This window comes from Artemia franciscana, chromosome 11 (genome assembly GCF_032884065.1).
Source record: "Artemia franciscana chromosome 11, ASM3288406v1, whole genome shotgun sequence".
Lineage (NCBI taxonomy): Eukaryota > Metazoa > Arthropoda > Branchiopoda > Anostraca > Artemiidae > Artemia > Artemia franciscana.
The window spans coordinates 8,270,437-8,292,833 of record NC_088873.1 but is presented as its reverse complement, the minus strand read 5'-3'; the positions used below and the strand labels follow the sequence as shown (position 1 = coordinate 8,292,833).

The 22,397-nt window shown below is 34.2% G+C and overlaps 1 protein-coding gene across 2 annotated transcripts in view; it reads left to right on the top strand.

Annotated features, from left to right (window-relative positions):
* The window catches only part of LOC136032760 (egalitarian protein homolog), a 90,866-nt gene that overhangs the window by 59,589 nt on the left and 8,880 nt on the right, over window positions 1-22,397 (top strand). For both annotated transcript variants that reach the window (XM_065713107.1, XM_065713108.1), the window contains exons 4-6: window positions 5,896-6,044; window positions 9,699-10,085; window positions 19,670-19,788. In XM_065713107.1, coding sequence (XP_065569179.1) covers window positions 5,896-6,044; window positions 9,699-10,085; window positions 19,670-19,788 — 655 coding nt within the window. The remainder of the gene's footprint in view (window positions 1-5,895; window positions 6,045-9,698; window positions 10,086-19,669; window positions 19,789-22,397) is intronic.

Sequence of the window (22,397 nt, the reverse complement as noted above, 5' to 3'; positions counted from 1 at the left end):
GTCCAAACAATAGTTGTTGGCTACCATTTTTACCAACGATTGCATGTTCGTGAACTAACAGAAATTTTACATCATCGGAAAATTTCTTAAACAGATTTAATCGCTGTTGTTTGAGAATTTGAAGGGCAGTATTAAAAGACCGATAATCCAGCGAAGTTGGATGACTAGTTCCCATGGTGTAAATATTAATAACGTTTCTCTCGCTGCTCATAGCAAGTTCGTGGTAACAAACTGTAGTAAGGAGCGATCCGGCTCAATAATAACCGAAACTCTAAAAAAAAACAGAATTTTGATGCCAATAGTTGCATCAAAAGAATTGCATTTTAATGCTGATTATAAATATATAAGTTTCATCAAGTGTAGTCTTGCCAATAAAAAGTTAAGAGCCTGAGAAAATGTGTCTTATTTTGGAAAATAGGGGGAAACACCCCCTAAAAGCCATAGAATCTTAACGAAAATCACACCATCAGATTCAGCGTATCAGGTTACGTTTTATTTGTTTGTTTGTTTTTTTTGTTGTTTTTTTTATCCCAGGGGTGGTCGCATCGACTCAGGGGTTCTAGAATGTCGCGAGAGGGTTGATTCTAACGGAAATTAAAATTTTTAGTGCACTTTTTAAGTGAAAAAAAATTTAGGGCATTGGCCCCCTACCACGCACATTTTCCCCCAAAGTCACCGGATCAAAAATTTGAGATAACCAATCTGTTCAACTTGATCGAAAGCCTAATAACTATGTCTTTGGGGACGACTTAACCCCCCACGGTCCCGAATGAGGGGCTACAATCTACAAAATTGACTAATGTTTACATATAGTAATGGTTATTATGAAGTGTACAGACGTTTTCAGGGGGATTTTTTTTCGCGTGGGGGTGGGATTGGGTGGGGGAAGCGGTTTACTTTGCAGGATCTTTCATGAGGGAAGAGAATTTCCATGAAGGGGGCGCAGGATTTTCTAGCATTATTTAAAAAAAATGAGAAAATAAATTAAAAAAATTTTTCAACTGGAAGTAATAAGCAGCATCAAAACTTAAAACGAATTCCGTATATTAAAGGGGCTTTTCCTCCTCAGCGCCCCGCTCTTTACACTAAAGCCTTACTCTTTCTCTTAACTCTACTTTTTAAAACAGTAAAAAACTTTAGCGTAAAGAGCGAGGCGTTGAGGAGGAAAAGCCCCTTTCATATACGGAGTAATTTCTGTTCATTTTAAGTTTTAATGTCGCTCCTTACTTTCAGTTAAAAAAAACTTGTTTTTTTATTTAATATCTGAACATTTTTAATTAATGCATGTTTTGATTTTGGCTCTCCGCACATAAATAATTAAAACGAAATTTGTATATTAATTTTTTTGGGCTTAATGGCTTTCTCATAGCTTTAATCGGAAGATTTTGAGAGAAAAAGGAGCGATGGAGGAGGCCTAGGTGCCCTCCATTTTTTTTATTACTTAAACAGGCAACTAGAACTTTTAATTTTTTACGAACGTTTTCATTAGTAAAAAATATACGTAACTTACGAATTAACTTACGTAACGAACTTCTATATTCGTATATTTTTATTACGTATATGAGGGGGGTTCACCCCCTCGTCAATACCTCGCTCTTTACACTAAAAATTGAATTTTGTCCCAATTCCTTAGGAATGAAACCTGAATTACAAAGGCCGCAGATTAAATAGTTGAAATAACTAAAAACACTTTAGCGTAAAGAGCTAGTATTACGAGGAGGTGACTCATATGCGTAATAATTTCTGTTCGTTTTAAGTTCTAATGCTGCTCCTTACTTTCAGTTGAAGAAACTTTTCATATTTATTTTTTCATTGTTTTCTTTTTTAATAGCGTTAGAAAGTTCTGCGCCCCCTTCATTGAAATTTTCTCCCGCCATGACAAGTTCCTCCATGGAAAGATCCTCCCACGTAAAGTTTGACTCGTTGTCACCAGTCTACTTTTTAAAACAACGAAAAAAAAACTTTAGCGTAAAGAAGGAGGCATTGCGGGTTCTCTAATACGCTGAATGCGATGGTGTGATTTTTGTTAAGATTGTATCACTTTTAGGGGGTATACCCCCCTATTTTTCAAAATAAGGCACATTTTCTCAGGCTCGTACCTTTTGATGGGTAAGACTAAACTTGATGAAATTTATATGTTTAAAATCAGCATTAAAATGCCATTCTTTTGATGTAACTATTGGTATCAAAATTCTGTTTTTTAGAGTTTCAGTTACTATTGAGCCGGGTCGTTCCTTACTACAGTTCGTTACTACGAACTGTTTGATTTATGTTTACGAACTACGAACTGTTTCGAACTGTTTACTTAACACAGTGGTTGGTCAGCGATGCAGTGGTTAGCCTGTTGAGCAGCCACCCATAATTCAGTGGCCCATTGTTTTGTTAAGAAACTACTTAGTATGCTTATCTGATAAATTATCAAGTTCCCTTTTTTATGTTTTTCTCTTTTAACTCTTAGCTCTTAGGTATAAGTGGAAATAATATAATAATAATATTATATAATATAATTATAAATAATAAATAATATAATATGTCAAAAGCTACTTTCACACTCTCAGTCTATCAGTTACCGAAGGGAGTAGGTTCCCTTCCCCTAATAAAGGTATTAAGGTGACTAAGAGGTGCAAAAAACTTGAGGGAGAAACGTAGGATATTTTTTCGTCGTAAGAGGTAAGGGGGAGCTTGCATTTAAGGTCCAGGGATCTTAAATGTAAAAACTTCATTTTAGGCCTGATTCATTCCAGGAGCGGTCCTCTCATATCTGTACATGCACAAGACGGTGATAGTTGTATGTTCACTCCTAAAATAGACCCTAAAAATCCGTCTTCCTCTCCCTTCTTAAAAGAAAAATAGAAAACAAAGGCCGAACATTTTGTTTTTGCGGACAACAAACTTTTGGAAAAGTCACACAGGTTCAAAGTTTTTTTTTTTTTTTTTTTTTTTTTTTTTTTTTTTTTTTTTTTTTTTTTTTTTTTTTTTTTTTTTTTTTGGCTCGATGGGTTGAAATTACGAAAAAGGCCACCATCTTTCTGTGATGGCAGTTTTCCTCCTATATGCAGTTATTACTTAAGTTAAATTTATGTCATTCTTAGCTGACCTGAAATCAGTCGAGAGGGCTGCCATTTCAATTTTCCTTTTAATGAACTGAAGTAAATGCCAACAATTTTCAGGGGAAGGGTAATTCTCTTCTTTTTTTAAAATAAAGGCAATTTTGAGAGGTGTTTCTTATTTAACCAGTAATTTGTGAATATTTGGTCTTATTAGGGAGAGTGATCGGCTCACTGAATCTATCCCAAATGTCGACAGCATCTCATAGCAACTGTAAATGGAAAATATATTTGATATAAATGCTGCTACTGCTACAAAAAAGTTACTTCATTGTGATCAACTGTTGCTGAAATTAATCTTTCAGTTTTCTTTTTCTAATCAGTTTTCTAATCTTTCAGTTTTTCAGTTTTCTTACTGAAGCATTCGCACTGATTTGGAAATTGAAACAAGTACAAGTTGAAACTAAACATACATTAAAATTGACCTCCTTTTTCTCAATTTTTTTCCTCAAAAACTTTTACAAAAATTGCGATGACAATAGTATTTTTATTAGGTGTCATCAAGAAAGGTTGATTCACTTAAGTCTATTATGTAAAACAATTTTTTCATGTTTGTGTGGTTTTTGTGGTTTGAAGCGGTCTAAACAGGATGAGTTAAGTATTGTCCTTTTTTGTTCTCAGCTTGATTGCTAAAAGAAAAAAAAATCTTTGGGAAGCGAAAGTTACAAACTATAGCTAATATCCGGAAGTGTATTGGCCTTTAGCAAAGAAATTTAAATTACCATCTCGTGGTATTTTCTCGCGATTTGATTTCGACTCATTATCTTGTTCCTTGTCAATTTCTCGCATTTAAAATAGTTGCGTGATAGTTAAAGTGTTCAGCCCTTCATCAAGGGTTTTAACCTGGATTTCGGTTGGGGGGTCGAGGGCTAAGCTATTTGCGGGCGTTAATCTATGGAAGCTAATGCAATGGTGTATACTACCTACCATGGGGACCTGCCTACAAGGGAGGGGCATCTTAGTTAGGATAGTTCAAAGGGAGCATAGGAATTACCTGGGGCACTTACACGTATCGCTCATTCCTCAGTCTAACCCCATGATTCCCAACATGGGGCACAGGCCCCACCTGTAGGGCATGGCATTGTGTTGGTGGTCATGAACTGTATAAGAGTTGTTGTATACAGACGAAAATGTGGTATAAATAGTATATGATGCTTAAAAAATAGCATAAAATATGCCTAAAGGACAATTCGAAAAAAGATACAAAGTTAATGTCGATTTAAGATTCCTTCGGGTGAATACGCGTAAAAGTTTGAGTAAAGTAATTCAAATATCACGAGAAGGCATCAGGATTTTAGAAAAGCCTAGGTGAGGCATGGCCTAAAATCCATTGGGGACCACTGATCTAACCCCAGCGCTGCGGAATGGTTAAATATAATTCGTTTATCTTATTTAGTTGTCAAGATATGTAACCTACGTAACTTTCGGTTTTGCCACAAATGTCTTATGTCAGGATGTCAGTATTTTAATGTCAGAGCTTTTGATGTCACGATTGTTTTTCCCATATATAAAAAAAAAAAATCTCCAATGCTCGTCCGACCTATGGTCCGAACCCATGTGACTTTTCCAAGAGATTGTTGTCCGCAAAAATTTTTTTTGTGACCTTTGTTTTCTATTGTTCTTTTAAGAAGGGGGAGGAAGACAGATTTTTAGGGTCTATTTCAGGAGGGAACATACCACTATCACCGTCTTGTGCATGTACAGATACGAAAGGACCGCTCCTGGAAAGAATCAGGCCTAAAATACAGTTTTTGCATTTAATGTCCCTGGCCTCCCAGCCAGGTAGGGACAATATAGGGACAATCTTGTGTGTACAATTTTCATTGTACGCACAACTGGTCCTTAAATAACCTGTTAGCAGTTTCATAGCCTATTTAAGCTTGTGGAATAGACTAGATATTGAATAGTCAATAGTTTGATGGCTATCTGAATAGGCCCATAGTTTCTTACCAAAATATAAATTCTTGTGGAAACAATATGACATCTAGTTTATTTATGGACGTAAAGCCATGACTATAATAGTATTTTGAAACTGATATTCAATAATTTTTTTGGGAGTAGTATGAAATTATTTGACATCCTTGAAAAATAAACCATACTGTTAGACATTACCGTATTTTAAGTTCATTGAACTTAATCGAAATGATTTTTTAAAGCAATTCCCAAATAGGACCTTAAATAGGCTTTGTCAAAAATCACAGGCACATTTTTCTGTTTTACTGCTTCTGTAAAAATTATATTTCGCAACAACGTCTTTTCAATTGCTATAGCATATAGCCTATACCCTACTAGGGGTGTTGTTTTGAAGGGGTAGGGGGCAGTTACCCTCTAATAATTTGGATAAAAATTATGTAGCTTGTGCCCCTTGACTATCTGGATATGGATCCATCTTGCCCCCCCCCCCCAAAAAAAAAATCTAGAGCTAGGCTTCTGTGCCCCAAACCCATACAAAAATACGCAAAGGATAGATATTGTATAGCACTCCATAAGAAAATGCAATTTCGCTGATAAATTTGTTTCATATCTCTCCCCTCCAGAATATTTCTTCCTGCGAGCTCCACCCACACTCCTTACAAAAATGCTTGTGGTTGCTCATGCTATGTACCAGCAATTAGCACAATACATTGCAAATAGAACAATATATTTTATAAACAATGCCAGAAGAAGCGAAATATATAAAATAAATAAGAATTAAAAAGAGGGTGAAAAAGGACAAAAGGCAAACAGAATGATGTTGTCAATATTTGTCTTGATAGTTTTTCCTAAATAAATCTGGTCTTCATTTCAGGCAGCGCATGCAGTTTTGCAGCTACAAGATCTGGGAAAACCGGTGCACAAGGTCAAGTCGACAAGCTTAAGTGCTCTTTGTGAGGCTCTGAATATTCCAGCGAACCCCTATAAAGACCAGGCAAAGGCATTATATCGAAGGGATACCAGGTTTGCACCGTTTTCTTCTGCTCGTTTCCATTTTCTTACCGTTTTCAGCTAGGTTATAACTTAATATAAGTCGTGATGCTAATTTCTAATAATTGCACAAAATACAATTTGTCACTGTTCATTTTTTTTTTTTTTTTTTTTTTTTTTTTTTTTTTTTTTTTTTTTTTTTTTTTGGAATCGACCTGAATGAGTTTAATCACTGTCTTGGTTCTATTCATTGAATTGAACCAAGATGTAGAGATATAGATAGTTGTGCGATTGCCAAAGACGATTCTGGAGGACTCCATTCCAGAAAGTTAACTTTAAGATAGGCTACAACCCTAGCTCTGGGGATTCCATTTTTAGATAGGTCTATGAAACAAATAAAAATCTCACTATATTTCTTCTGGTTTACGGAACCTCCACTTTCTGCCCCCTTTGGAATGCCTTGTCGTCCATTTGAAGGGGGATTTCTATTTCATATCTACTTTGCTTAGGGCCTAAGTGGACCCAACAAGTATAATTAATTAATAAGTATAATTAAAAGTATAATTAATTGGAATAAAGTATAATTAATTGGAATAAAATAGAATAAGCTTTCCTTTGTCAAAGTTTTTTTTTTACTCTTTGTATACGTACATAAACATTAGGAAAATAATAAATAAACAGGGTTTTGGGTTGAAGTCCTGACTCGAATTAGCTATAACTAGTAAGAAGAAAAAAGGCTATAAAATATTTTTTTAATTGGGCTACTACATAAATGATATGCTAAAAGAAACAGAAAAAATAAAGGCAGCCCTTACGGTCGGTTGATCCTTTTTAACCCCTAACTGTACAAAGCTTACTCTTATGTTTGGTAGTTTGACTACACCCTTTTGTACATATATTTATAGATGGATCAAAATTTTTTTTAATTGTATAATTATTGTTTTTTGTGTTTTTTTATGCTTGGCTAGTCAATCATCGGAAATTGTTATCGTCATTGGCAGTATATAATCTTTCGGTTATTGCCGGTCTGACGAAGACACATTATTGTTTTGGGTATTGTTTTTAAAATAGCCTGCTGGCAGGCTGCTAATGGATGACTACTCCTTGGAGCTAGTCGATAAACAGTTTAAATTCGCTAAACAACAAATGCTTGACAACCCTCCCATATTATTAGAAGGAGTATACGCCTCGTGGCTTTTGAAGGTCCTGGGTATGTTTCCAGCAAGGGGGCAGAAAGTGGGGTTTCATAAATAAAATTGTATTTGTTTCATAAATAAATGTAGAATCACTGTTTTATATTTGAGATCCCCTATTTTGGTTTGGCTACATCAATCTGAAAAGGAGCTATAATATGTAAAGGATTTCGGCTTAGTCGCTCTTATCCAAGCCCTACAAAAATCGAAAATAAAGACAAATAAAACGTGGAGGAATAAATTACAAAAGTCTAGATTTTTCGGGTTATTTTATTCCGAGTCTGTCTTGACTTTGTAGTGCTTTTGATTTCTTCAAATTCTTTTTTTTTTAGGCTTCGGACCTTTTAACAAGAAGTCACGCATTGGCTTCTTCCATGAGAACATTTTATTAAAAGCAGCTCAGACAGAGGAAAAAAAGAAAAAAAAAACATTATCACAAATCACTACAATTCAAAATCACCGTAGCGTATACTCTTGTGTGAGGATCGGAGGATTTGTTTGTTCCCTAAAGTTCACTTTAGTCCTTTTTCGATTTCTAGAAAAACAAAGGGAATCTAATCAGCATAATTTTGGATTATTGTTAAGATCACTTGTAAAATGGAAATTTTTGTGACAGCTCAGATTACAAAGTAAGATCTGCTTTCATAGCATAGGAAAATTAACCTTACAGTGAATTTAGGGACATTAGCCTTTGAGCCCTATTATTAAACTGATTTATGCCGATAATGCGCGTAATCTGCGTTTATGATTCTTCTTCTTAGCATTCTGTAATTTTGCTCATTCGTGCGGCTCTAGCCAGACTCTTAGAGCTTAGGCACCTTTTTGGTTCTGCCCCCCACCCCCTCTTGAGATATAATTCAGTAGTTGCTCTTTTGTAAATTTGCTATTTTTATTGCTGCCTGGCAATTGTTTTCAGGATGTTTTTAATATAAAAAAAAACTTTGATCATGTCCTCAGAACTAGCCTAATGCAGGTATTTAACCTTATTTTCAGAAAAGGAGTATTTACGCAGTAACATAAAACTGTCTTGTGTTGGTAGGTTACTTTTTTTTCTTTTTTTTTTCAACTCACCAACTTTTTACATTGTTACATTCATGACTTACACCAAATTGATACCTTTGTTATGCAAAGCCAAATATGTTGTATGTTGCTAAACTACATCTAGATACTAAGCTACATATTTCTAAGATTCCAATCTTCGTTTGCGGAAGAAGGGTCTCTAAAAACCTGCCATTAACCCGTCCTACGCCGATAGCGCGAAGATTCTGGGTTTAGCATTCCTTTTTCTCGAGCTTTAAATTCCTAAGCGAATTTTATCTTACGAATGCAGCTTTTAATCTGGGTTATTAGTAGTGCTAGAATTGAGACCCTTAGAAATCGTAGACACTAGTCTAATTCATGTGATCCATTTCCTGTACATGTGACTAAATATTTGTTCTCACAATCTTTTCTGGGTCTATTGAATACCAAGGAGCGAAGTTGGAATTTAAGATGGTTAAATGGAAACTTACACAGCTATATGTATCTTAAAAATTGTGAAAAAATCGAAAATTGTAATTTTCATGAAACATTTTCTTATGCAATATTTGATAGTGGTTGCTAAATTTAAAGAAAAGAAATGTGGGTAAAACATCAGAAAATAGTAAGCTAAAAACCAATGGCACCAAATAGCTTAAGAATGTTTAGTTTTCCTTTGAAGATGTAATTACCATCAAGAATCGACAGATTGATGTTTGAATTTTTATGGACGAAAGGCGTCGTCAAATCTAACAAATTAGTTTTGCTAATTTATTTTACGGTTAAACGTGGCAACACTGACGAAAATGGGGCATCAAGAAATTTGACTTTTTTTCAAGTCCTGAACCCGTAAGTTCCACTATTAAAAAAGAAAAAAAAAATCTGAAACACCAAAAATACTGACTAAATTAAGGCCAACCTTTTCCATCCATTTAACCCGTATCTTCATTAAAGTTTATAATGGTGTTGTGATTGGAAAAATCGGTTTTTGAAACAGAAAAATGTTGTAACCGCTAGTAATTATTTTCACCAAAAATGAAATTATATGCATGTCCCAGGCAAGGACTATGCTGGCTCTTTTTTTTCGAAGGCTCAATGATCATTTTCTGATTTTTATGCCAAAATTCATTGCAAGTAATATACATTTCTATTTTTGTTCAATTTTCAATCTTTCTAGTCTTTGTAATGCTTGTAAATGTTTTTGAATATTTTTATGAAAGAAAACTTTATATGAATCAGTCATTCAACTGTCTCGATAATGTTATTGTGTTGTAATTGAAAAAAAAAATCTTTTTATAGTACATTAAAATGTTTCTCTTGCTATTGACCGCTTTTGACAGAAATTTGATTTTTGTGTTACTTTTATTTTGTTTCTAAGTTCTTAATGATTTTTCTTTATTCGAAAGCTCAATTTTGACAATTTTGAAAACTTGTGACAATAATTATAAATATATATATATTTGGTTAATTTCCACAGATTTTGGGCCCGTCGACCGCTTACACGCGACATGATACTATACGCTGTTCATGATGTCCTTCCTTTACCTTCAATTTACGAAGCCCTTGATAAACAAATGAAACCTGAATATCGGCCTCTTTTTGCTGAGCTTGTGGAAGAAAACATGAAAGCGTTGATAGATCCTGAAGAGGTGAAGTCCAGGAAAAAACAGAGGAGGTTAGAATTTGAAATTCTTGAGCTGAAGCAAAAATTGGCAACAACCCAGGCGAAGAGTTTGGTTCTTTCTAATAGGGAAATTCGACTTCTGAGGCATTTAGAATTGACTGAGGAAGAGAAAATTAAGCTTGAAGGGTCGTACAAGGTTGCCAAAAAATTAGAAAGACTTCAAAGCAAAAACAGCGAAAGGTGAGTTTTTCGAAACCAAATTACTTGTGTATAACAGAAATAGTCATGGTTACGAAGAACAAATTCAGACGATTTTGTAAAACGTTACGTTTACAAATGTTATATAGTTAAACTTATTTAGCATTGCTGCCTTGAAAGTTGGTAAAGCTAGGCAAAATAAAAATGAATTGTTTTACTTATGTATCACTGTTGGATCATTTAAATCTTTTTGCTAATTTTGACTGTTTCTACTAATATAAAAAAATTACTAATGGAAGTATTTTTGGCACATTTTCGCTATTTTTATCTCACATAGTGAGCTGTTTCTCTGGAAACAATGCGCTAACCGTGGAGATCACACCACGGTTAGAATCCTTGAGTGATATACATTTAAAACATGTATGGTCAAATGAAGTTCATTCGTGACGTATCTGTGGACACCTCTATAGTCCATTGGTGGATCCTTCCAAAAACGGATTATTAGGAAAATCCTTTGCAAGTTCAAAAGTTCTGAAAAATTAGGAAAAATGAGCTATTTTTAACTTACGAACGGGTGATCGGATCTCAATGAAATTTGATATTTAGAAGCATATCGTGTCTCAAAACTCTTATTTTAAGTCCTGACCGTATCTGGTGATATTGGGGGGAGTTTGGGGTGGAGGAACCCAAAATCATGGAAAACGCTTAGATTGGAGGGATCAGGATGAAACTTGGTGGGAAAAATAAGCAGAAGTCTTAGATACGTGATTTATAATTGGAACGGATCCGCTCTATTAGGGGGGGGGGAGTAAATTCTGAAAAATTAGAAAAAATGACGTATTTTAACTTACGAAGGAGTGATCGGATCTTCATGAAACTTCATATTTAGAAGGACCTCGTGACTCAGATCTCTTATTTTAAATCTCAACCGTATCCAGCGTAATTGGGGGGGAGGGCAGTTGAGGGGAACCGGAAATCTTAGAAAATACTTAAAACCTGTCTAAGACACGTGACTGACATAATCGGACCGGATCTGCTCTCTTTGGTTGAGTTGGGGAGGGGGGGGGGGTAATTTTGAAAATTGAGGTATTTGTAACTTACGAAAGGGTGACCAGATCTTAATGAAATTTGATATTTAGATGGGTCTTGCGCTTTAAAGCTCTAATTTTAAATTCCGACCAGATCCTGTGACATTGGGGGGAGTTGGAGGTGGAAACCGGAATTCTTGGAAAACATGAAAATTGGGGTATTAGTATTTTACAAATAGGTGGTCGGATCTTAATGAAATTTGATATTTATAAGGAATTCATGTCTCAGAGCTCTTATTTCAAATCCCGACCAGATCTTTTGACATTGGGCGGAGTTGGAGGGGGAAATCTTGGAAAACACTTTGAGTGGAGGAATCGGGATGAAGCTTGGTGGATAGAATAAGCAAATGTCCTTGATACGTGACTGACGGAACCGTACTAGATTCGCTCTCTTTGGGGGAGCTGGGGGAAGGGGTTCAGTGATTTGGCGAGTTTGGTGCTTCTGGACATGTTAGGACGATGAAAATTGGTCGGCGTGTCAGGGAGCTGCACACATTGACTTGATAAAGTCGTTTTCCCAGATTCGACCATCTGGGGGGCTAAAGGGAGAGGAAAAATTGGAAAAAATTAGGTATTTATAATATACAAGTGGGTGATCGGATCTTAATGAATTTTGATATTTAGAAAGACATCATGACTCAGAGCTCTTATTTTAAATCCTGACCGACATTAGGCCTCTTATTTTCCTTTTAAATGAATCTATTGATTCTTAGAATTTTGCTAGAGCTCATACCATATGATCTCTTGGCTCTTAGCTCTTCTTGCTTCGTCACAAGTGCCATATGAGCTCTTAGCTCTTGTTGAATCTTAGGATGTAAGGAGTCCGGATCGCCTCTAAAAAAAAAAAAAAAAAAAAAAATCTGTGAGTGACTGACGGCAAAGATGTATTGGTCCTTTTGTGGTTTTAATGAGTGGTCACCCGCTTTCAAAATCTTATTTACCAAGTTTCGTGTGCCGCACGTAATGGTAGTGCTGACGAGATGGGGTGGAATTGCACTGCGAGCGGCGGAAAAGATGTTTTTCCGAGACGTACACATGTGGCTGCTCCGGAGACGCAGTAGTGCTGAGGTGATTGAGGGTGGGCAACCTTTTACTTTTATAGGGTGTGACTTGTGAAAGTTGGTCAATGTCAAGTCAAACTAAAGCTAAATTCACAGGCAGTCAATTGCTTTTGCGGTGAAAAAAAAGATGAAGTGACGAGGTCTTTATCTGTAATTAAATTTAAAAAAACGTGTTTTTTCAACTGAAAGTAAGGGGCAACATTTAACCTTAAAACGAACAGAAATTATTACGGATATGAAGGGGTTGCCCCTTCCTCGACGCCTCGTTCTTTCTGTTAAAATGTCTTAGTACTTTTTAAAAAGCCTCTTATTGTTCTAATTAAACGACCTTTGTGTTTCAGGAGTCGTCCTTAAAGAATTGTGACAAAAAGTCAAACTTTTACGTAAAGAGCTCATATACGGAATAATTTCTGTTCGTTTTAAGTTTTAAGGTTGCTGCTTACTTTCTTTTGAAAAACTTGTTTTTATATTTAGGTTCTTATCGTTTTCGAATCATACCGGGAAATCCCCCTCCCTCCTCCCTGAAAAATTCACTCCCGAAACCCCCATGGAAAATCCACCCCTGCGGAAAATCCCCCCTTCTAAAAATGTAAGTATATTTTGCAGTAACAAATACTATATTTAAACAATAGGTGAATGGTATAACTTACAGCTCTTTCTCCAGGGGTTGTGGGGGTAATGCAATTCCTAGAGGCATTGTTATTGGACCTTTCAATGGCTAGTTATTCTCCAATCTTTTGGGTCACTTAAAAAAAGACTTTAGAAGTTTTAATATCCGTTCAAATAAGCTCTCTCTCGATGTTCCAGGACCGTTGATTCGATACGATTACTCCTGGGAAAAAACAACAAACAAATAAGCACGCATCTGTGATTTTTCTTCTGGCGAAAAATACAATATTACATATTTCAAACAGTTCGTGGTAACGAACTGTACTAAGGAGCAACCCGGCTCAATAGTAACCAAAACTCTAAAAAATGGAATTTTGATACCAATAGCTACATCATAAGAATCACATTTTAATGCTGGTTTTAAATATATAAGTTTCATGAAGTTTAGTCTTACCCATCAAAAGTTACGAGCCTGAGAAAATTTGCGTTATTTTGGAAAATAGGGAGAAACACCCCCTAAAAGTCATAGAATCTTAACGAAAATCACACCATCAGATTCAGCGTATCAGAGAACCCTACTGTAGAAGTTTCGAGCTCCTATCTACAAAAATGTGGAATTTTGCATTTTTTGCCAGAAGGCAGATCACGGATGTGTGTTTATTTGTTTTTTTGTTTGTTTTTTTTTCCCCAGGGGTGATCGTATCGACCCAGTTGTCCTAGAATGTTGCAAGAGGGCTCATTCTAACGGAAATGAAAAGTTCTAGTGCCCTTTTTAAGCGACCAGAAAAATTTGGCACCTAGGCCCCCTCCCACGCTAATTATTTTCCCAAAGTCAACGGATCAAAATTCTGAGATAGCCATTTTATTCAGCGTCGTCGAAAAACCTTATAACTATGTCTTTGAGGACGACTTACTCCCCCACAGTCCCCGGGGCAACAAGTTACAAACTTTGACCTGTGCTTACATATAGCAATGGTTATTGGAAAGTATACAGGCGTTTTCAGGAGGATTTTTTTGGTTGGGGGAGGGGTTGAGAAGAGGGGGATATGCTGGGGGAACTTTCCATCGAGAATTTGTCATGGGAGAAGAAAATTTCTATGAAGGGAGAGCAGGATTTACTAGCATTATTTAAAAAAAAAATTAAAAAATAAATGTGAAAAAGCTTTTTAAGCTGGAAGTAAGGAACAGCAATAAAACTTAAAACAAACAGAAATTATTACCCATATGAGGGGCTCATCTCCTTCTAATACCTCGCTCTTTACGCTAAAGTATTTTTAGTAATTTCAACGATTTATTCTACGGCTTTTGTGATTCAGGGGTCATTCTTAATAAATTGGGATAAAATTTAAGCTTTAGTGTATAGAGCGAGGTACTGACGAAGGGGCGAATCCCCTCATATATGTAATAAAAACATGAGAATACAAAAGTTCTTTACGTAAGCTAATTTATAAGTTACGTAAAACTTTTACCAATAAAAAGATTCGTAAAAAATTAAAAGTTCTAGTTGCCTTTTTAATTAACCAAAAAATCGGAGGGTAACTAGGCTTCGTCCCCCGCTCTTTTTTTCTCAAAATCATTCGATCAAAATTATGAGAAAGCCATTTAGCCAAAAAAAAAAAATAATATGCAAATTTCGTTTTGATTATTCCTCTGCGGAGAGCCAAAATCAAAACATGCATTGATTCAAAAACGTTCAGAAATTAAATAAAAAAAACAAGTTTTTTTAACTGAAAGTAAGGAGCGACATTAAAACTTAAAACGCACAGAAATTACTTTGTATATGAAAGAGGCTGCTTCCTCATCAACGCCCCGCTCTTTACGCTAAAGTTTTTTACTGTTTTAAAAAGAAGAATTGAGAGATAGAGTCAAAATTTAGCGTAAAGAACGGGGCGCTGATGAGGAAGCAGCCTCTTTCATATACAAAGTAATTTCTTTGCGTTTTAAGTTTTAATGTCGCTCCTTACTTTCAGTTAAAAAAACCTGTTTTTTTTTTATTTAATTTATATATAAGAGCCCTCTACGGCTGGGTTCCCTGATATGCTGAATCTGATGGTGGATTTTCATAAAGACTGCTTGACTTTTAGGACTGTTTTCCCTCTTTTTTGAAAATCAGGCAAATTTTCAGAGGCACGTAGCTATCGATGGGTAACATTAACCTTAAGGAATTCTTATATTTAGAATCAGCGGAAAATGCCAATTTTTTTGAAATATTAATTGTTATGGAAACTTTTTTTAGAGTTTTGTTAACTATTTGCCCGAGTTGCTCCTTACTTACATTTCGTTACCGTAAAATATTTCCTTTATTATGAAATGCAAAATGTAGACTTGGTAGTGGTAATTATTCGAGTCCCGAGAAAACGCCTTGTGAAGACTGCTTTCTTATATATTGATTTATTATGCTTCCGACAGTGATGCATAATCTGAAGATATTAAATACTTCCTGTAAGCTGATGTTTAAAAGTCGGTTAATGGATTTATTGGCTTCCGTTTGAAGTGTCAATGCATCTCATATTTCATGAGACTTATTGTTGCAATAATGAAGAATTCTTCTAATTGGGCTAATAAGCTTTAGGCTGTATTCAGGGGAGGTGCTAGGCAATAGTGGTTCTGGCCTTTTTTTTGCCCGGGGAAGAATCGTGATTAGCCCCCCCCCCCTCTTATTTCCTAAAAATAAGGGCAAAATAATTTCAGGCCAAATTTTAGCAAAATATTCAAGAAAATTATTTTCAATTGATTAGTTAATTATTTATTTCTTAATTTTTGTTATTTTAATCTGACTATAATTATTTAAGTAGTTTTTAATTCAATTCTATTAATTAATTAACAATTTTTATTTACTTTCATGTAATAACAACGCCCTCGGCTCTATTTCAATAAAATTAAAAAAAAATACAAAATGATAATAGCCGTTTGATTATTTATTTGAAATTGTGTGCCCCTAAATTTCTGGGCCTTGGACAAGTGTCGCCTCCGTCCCCACAAAACCGTCTGTGCTGTTAGGGGGTTTGACCCCCCCCCCTTCTTAAAACCATACTGTTCTTCTCTTAAGACTATATCTACGGAATCTCTAAGTCTAAGAAGCATCATCATACTACCAAATTTCTGGGCCTTGGACAAGTGTCGCCTCCGTCCCCACAAAACCGCCTGTGCTGTTAGGGGGTTTGACCCCCCCCCCCCTTCTTAAAACCATACTGTTCTTCTCTTAAGACTATATCTATGGAATCTCTAAGTCTAAGAAGCATCATCATACTAAGTACTTTACTTCTTACAGAAATCAGGCAAATGATAGACAAAGAAACACACTTAGAAACAATAGGAACGATTTTTTCTCAAGACAATGAAATTACATTCAGTAAATATTTTGGTTCTATGTCAAAGTGCTGTCCTCAGCACAACACAAGCAACAATTAAAAAAAAAGAAACTTATAGTAAAATGTGAACTTTAAACCAATTTTTTTTTCTTTTAAATTAGCCCTAGTGTCATTACTTCAACGAAGTTCAACCAGGCCTGATAAATAAAGTGAGGTGAGATGATAAAAAGCATTCAAATGAAAAAAAAAGACGCTTTCAAAGCTAATCTTGCTTTTTTGGCAACAAGCCTCGAAGGCCTTTTTGGTACAGGCTCACCACTATTGTCTATTAGTTTAGTAAAACATTTTGTTACTCATTTTTAACTAAATTTGTGCATAAAGAATTTAATGAATACTCCCCAAAGTTCCTATTTTAAAAAATATTATGATTTATTTTCAGTATAATTTCAATATATACTGAAAATGGTATTCAAATGGTATTTGATAAACCCCTCTTTGGCGAGTAACTGGGGTTTTATCTTTACCAGAGTTTTAGAAATTTTGGATTTTAAAATTAATAGTGAAAACTATATACAGATTATTTTTTGTGCAAACATTTTTCAAATTGTTTTGATTTTTGGGATGTATTGAAGATAGATTATATTTGAGGGCTTATCAAGAGCCTCACATTGTGAAAGATCTTCGATTTTACTGGATTTTCTTTTTTAATCTGCGGTTAATTGTGTCATTGACAAAAAGAATGGGATATCTGTTACCAAAAAGAATATCTATGATAAAATTTATTTCTGCTGTTATGTGCGAATCGGAGCATATGTTCAGGGTACGATCAGTGAAGAGGAGTTACGACTGCTCTTTTAACTTGTGGGGGGTGATTTGATTTATTGTTTTGCGTTGGTTTTCTGTAGATAGTAAAATCCAGCTTATCAATAATACAAATAATAAACACATCTAAAAACGATGTTTTATTTTCAATTTCTATGGTAAACTGTAAATTTCTGCCATAAGTATTGACATGATCTAAGAAATGCGCTGAGTTCAATTTCCCCATAATTCCCAAGTAATACTATGTCATCTATGTAGCGATCCCAATAGATATGGTTTAAACAATGTGAATTCAAAGCCCGATTTTTGAGGTTCTCGATATGAATATTCGCCGGTAGCCCGGATAGAGGTGCTCCCATTGACTCTTTTATTTGCTGATAAAAGGAATCATGGGACTGCAAATATACTGAAAATTTATTATAAATTTTAACTAGGGTCATTAAAACTTTGCAATCAATTCCTGTCGCTGAATCTTCGATTAAGTGATAATTTTCTTCTATTTTGTTTTTTAGTAATTGCTCAGAAATAGCCACATCTGTATTCGTAGACATGGAAACAATGTCAAAACAACTAACTATCGTGTTTTCTGATATACTTGTGCTCTTTAAGTTTTTCAACTAAATCTACCGAATTGCTAATGTAAGAATTTTGGGAATACAGTATAGGTTGAAACCTGTGCAAAGCCATTTCCCAATATTAGAAGCGGTGGCTTTAGTATATGCTATGATAGGTTTTAAGGAAATACTTTGTTTATGTAGTCTTGGTAATCCGTAAAATTTTGGACAGAAGCTACCATGGGGAAAATTTATTATATTATTGTGGGGTGATTTTACCATTCTGTTTTTACTTTAATTCATTGATAACATTATTTGCAAACTGATCTAAATGCTATTTTCAAAAAACAAGTTTTTCAGCTGAAAGTAAGGAGTATCATTAAAACTTAAAACAAACATAAATTATGTTGTATATGAGGGGGGGGGGGGTGACCCTGCTTAATCCCTTGCACTTTACTCTAAAAGTTAACTCTAAAATTACTCTAAAGAAAAAAATCCAGAAAGTAATTGTTTACTGTAAATGAAAAGGTTAAGGTTTATACTGATAAGGTTAATGTTTTGGTTTTAGATCAGGTCTTTCTATTGAACAAGCAGTTGAAGCCCTTTTGCTTAAAATCAATGATTCATTGAATAACGGTAATTATGTATCATGTATTTTTTATGATATGAAAAAGTTTAATACTCTAGATCATTCCATTTTGTTTTAAAAATTGAATAACTCCGGAATTTGTGGAAGAGTATTGGATTTATTAAGATCATATGTACAAAATCGCGGATTCCAAGTAGAAGTCCGAGGCTATCTGTCTCAGTCTAACTCCCTGGATGATATTGGAGTGCCCCAGAGGCCTATACTTGAACCCGTTACTATCTTTAATATATATATATATATATATATATATATATATATATATATATATATATATATATATATATATATATATATATATATATATATATATATATATATATATATATATATATATATATATATATACTCCCTAATTGTCTATCCTATAAGGATAGCCTAGAAGCTATGTTTGCAGATGATACAGTGGTATCTATTGAAGCTAAAACCCCTTCATTATTGATCGAGAATTTGGCGTCTGAAATGAATTCAGTTATCCAGTGGTTTTCTTGTAATCGTTTAGTCCCGAATTTGTCTATGATAGAATTTATGGTTTTTGGGAGATTTGAGCAAGGAGTTGCTAAAGTTGGGATTGATGAGTTAGTTGTTTCTGGGTGTAGAATTAGAAGGGTTAAGACATATAGATATTTAGTGATTTGATGAGCTTCTATCTTTCCGTAGTCATTCTGACCATCTCCGTATAAAATTAGCCCAAAATTTAAGCTGTTTACATTGATTGAAGTATGTTTTTCCTTTTTCAATTATTAAAATTCTTCATCATTCTTTAATAGAATCATACCTAAGATATTGCCCCTTTATTTACCTAAGTACATTTCCTGGTCATTTTATTTCCCCCAGATATTGAAAAATAAAGCCATAAGAATCCTTGGCGCTTTCTTTCATCGTCCTGCGTGACTTCTAAGTCTTTCTGAAACAAAAAAACTTATTTTTATTTCTAAATATATTAAGCCTTAGTCAACTTAAGGATGTGCAATTATCGCTCTGGCATTATTATATTCAGTCTCCAGTGATTTATTTTTATGAATCGCATATTCTTGTCACCCTTCCGCCCACTCGCTTCTTCGTCGGCTCGTTTTGGCGCGTATAGAATCCCCTCGGCTAACTGTGAAAGACATAAATTTTCAATAAGACACCAAAGCCCTTCTATAGCAAATCTTAAATTAAATACTAAGTTTAAAAATCTTAATAACTGATCACTTTTAAAGACTAAATTAGTAGATGTATTATTAACCTTTGATGGCGGGCTGATTCTACTTGATAATATGCTTTTTTAGTATTCTTTTTGGAATTTGCCATGCTGGGGTAGCCTTCTTTGTCCTTCTCCTTCTATATGTTATGATGTTTTTTGGTTTGTCATATTTATCTTTATTTTTCGTGTATTTGAACTTAAAGTCATAATTAATAGCCATCTTTTCGAGCTTAGCTCCCTGTTGGCGTAATTTGATTATTTGTGGTTGTTTATATTTGTGTGAAATAAAAATCAATCTATCTATCCATATTTAGTGGGATTATTTATTTTGAACGAAACTTTTTAGGGAAGACAAGGAAGAAGACGACAACGATGATGATAATGAAGAAGACGAGCCAAAAAGTGTGGATAGTTACAGTGGCAGTGAGCACACGTCTCCTGATTCTTCTTTGCATACTAACTCGGGTAATTTTTTTTTTATTGTTGATTTTATTTCTTACATTTAATCACATAGGAAATTAAGCATCAAAGTTACCATTCAGAATACAAATTGAATACGTTTTCTTTCATTACAGAAGCTATTGAATTATGTTATCGTTTGGACAATATTGTGAAAGATATTGAAAGTCATGGTTTATTTAAAAAAGAAATTATTTAGTAACAACAAATTTTTAAGTTTTTGGGAGTCTTAGATTTAATATAAGTTATTTGCTTTGTGGACTGGATGGGGTTCCCCAATATGGAGATGATAACTCTTTTTTTTTATCCCGCATTTTATTTGTTTAAATATAATTTTTATTATTTATTTATTATTATTATTATTATTTATTATATATTATATTATATTATTTATTATATTATTATTAATTTATTTATTATTATTTATTATTTATTGTTTGTTACTTTGTATAGTGAATTTGAAAATGCTGGTTAGAAATGTTTTGTTGTTAAGCAGCAGATTGATTTACATCTTCGATTTCTCATATTTTCATGTAACCTTTGGCATAGTTTTTATGTCTCACAATATTTCTTCCAAACCATCCGTTAGGTTATGAGAGATCCTATAATTTAAAGTATCCTATAATTTAAAGTATAACTTAAAGTATATTTTAAGTATAATTTAAAGTATTAATCCTATAGTAAAGACAAATTTTAAAGTTTTGGAGAGTCTTAGATTTAGTATAAGTTATTTATTTTATGGACTGGATGGGACCCCCTAATATGGACATGATAACTCTTTTTTTGAAAATGTTGAACAGAAATGTTTTGTTGTTAAGCAGCAGATTGATTTACATCTTAGATTTCTCATATTTTCATGTAACCTTTGGCATAGTTTTTATGTCTTGTAATTCTCGCTGTCGCTTCTCTTATAGCTAAATATTTCTTTGCTTTTTACTTTCATTTTTGATTCGTTCTTTTATTCGTTATCGCATTTCTAGTAACCGCTTTTTTGTTCTTCACTTTCGTTTTTACCTTGTTGTAATTCTCGCTTCCGCTTATATTTTAACCGCAAATTTCTTTGCACCTCATTTTTCTTTATCATTTCCTCAGACATTTCTTCAGAGACAATATTTTTTTTTTCACTTTTGTTTTTGACTCGTTTTAATTTTCGCTGCCGCTTATCTTTTAACAGCATATTTCTTTGTTCTTCACTTTTGTTTTACCTCGTTGTAGTTCTTGCTTCCGCTCATCTTTCAACCACATATTTATTTGTTCCTCACTTTTATTTCTGACGCGTTTTAATTTTCGTTACCGCTTAGCTTTTAACTGAATATTTCTTTGTTCTTCACTTTTGTCTTTGACTCATTCTAATTGTCGTTTTTGCAAGTATTCTTACCGCATATTTTTCCTTCGTTTTCGTTTATCGTTAATTCAAACATTTTTTTCAGTGCCCTTTGCTTCAACTGCTTGGATTGGTCTTGTCCCATTTGATGGTCTAGTCTGTTTGATTTGACCCAATTTGAATTTAAATTTCTGAGGTCGTTCTTTTGATCTTGTCTTATTTGATGGTTCAATTTTGTTCATTTTGAGCAATCGTTAATTTACGTTTCTGTCCTCTAGGTATTATGAAAATGATAAAAACACAACTCATTATATTTGGTATAATAAATATGACGTTAATCGTATGATTTTTTTCGGAAATGAAGGCTCTTAACGTGTTGTCTCAAACTTGCGTACTGTCTATATCGTTTTTTCAGGCCAGAAAATCCCAAGATGTCAATTTTTTTTTTTTTTAAGGAGCCGTCTTTGAGAAAAAATCTACACTTACATACATGCAGAAATAAATAAATGAATAACAATTATTTGTCGTTTACAAAATGCAAAAACTTTTTTTAAATACAAATTTACATCAACGCATGTGAATACATGAATTTACATATTTCTAAGTTTTTGTTCTGTAGATTCTTCTAAAACTGTCTAAATATCTCATTTCCTTGCGTCTTCACTTTCAATTGCCATAATCGTCTATTCCTGATTCATTGTTGGTATCAGATAGTTTTTTTTTTTGTTTTTTTTTTAATGGCACTTGGTATTAACCAAGTGACATATAGCGATCGCAAATTCTGTCGGTCTATCTGTCGGTCCCGGTTTTGCTATTTTAGGCACTTCCAGGTAAGCTAGGACGATGAAATTTTGCATGTGTATCAGGAACCAGACCAGATTAAATTAGAAATTGTCGTTTCCCCGATTCGACCATCTGGAGGGGAGTGGGGGGGACGGTTAAATCGGAAAAATTAGAAAAAAGGGGTATTTTTAACTTACGATCGGGTGATCGGATTTTAATGAAATTTGATGTTGGGAAGGGTATCGTGTCTCAGAGCTCTTATTTTAATTCCCGACCGGATCAGGTCAAATTGGGGGGAGTTGGGGTGGGGAACCTAAAATCTTGGAAAACGCTTAAGAGTGGAGGGATCGGGATGAAACTTGGTGGGAAAAATAAGCACAAGTTCTAGATACGTCATTGACATAACCGGAACGGATCTGCTCTCTTTGAGGGAGTTGGGGGGAGGGTTAATTCTGAAAAATGAGGTATTTTTAACTTATGAAGGAGCGATCAGATCTTATTGAAATTT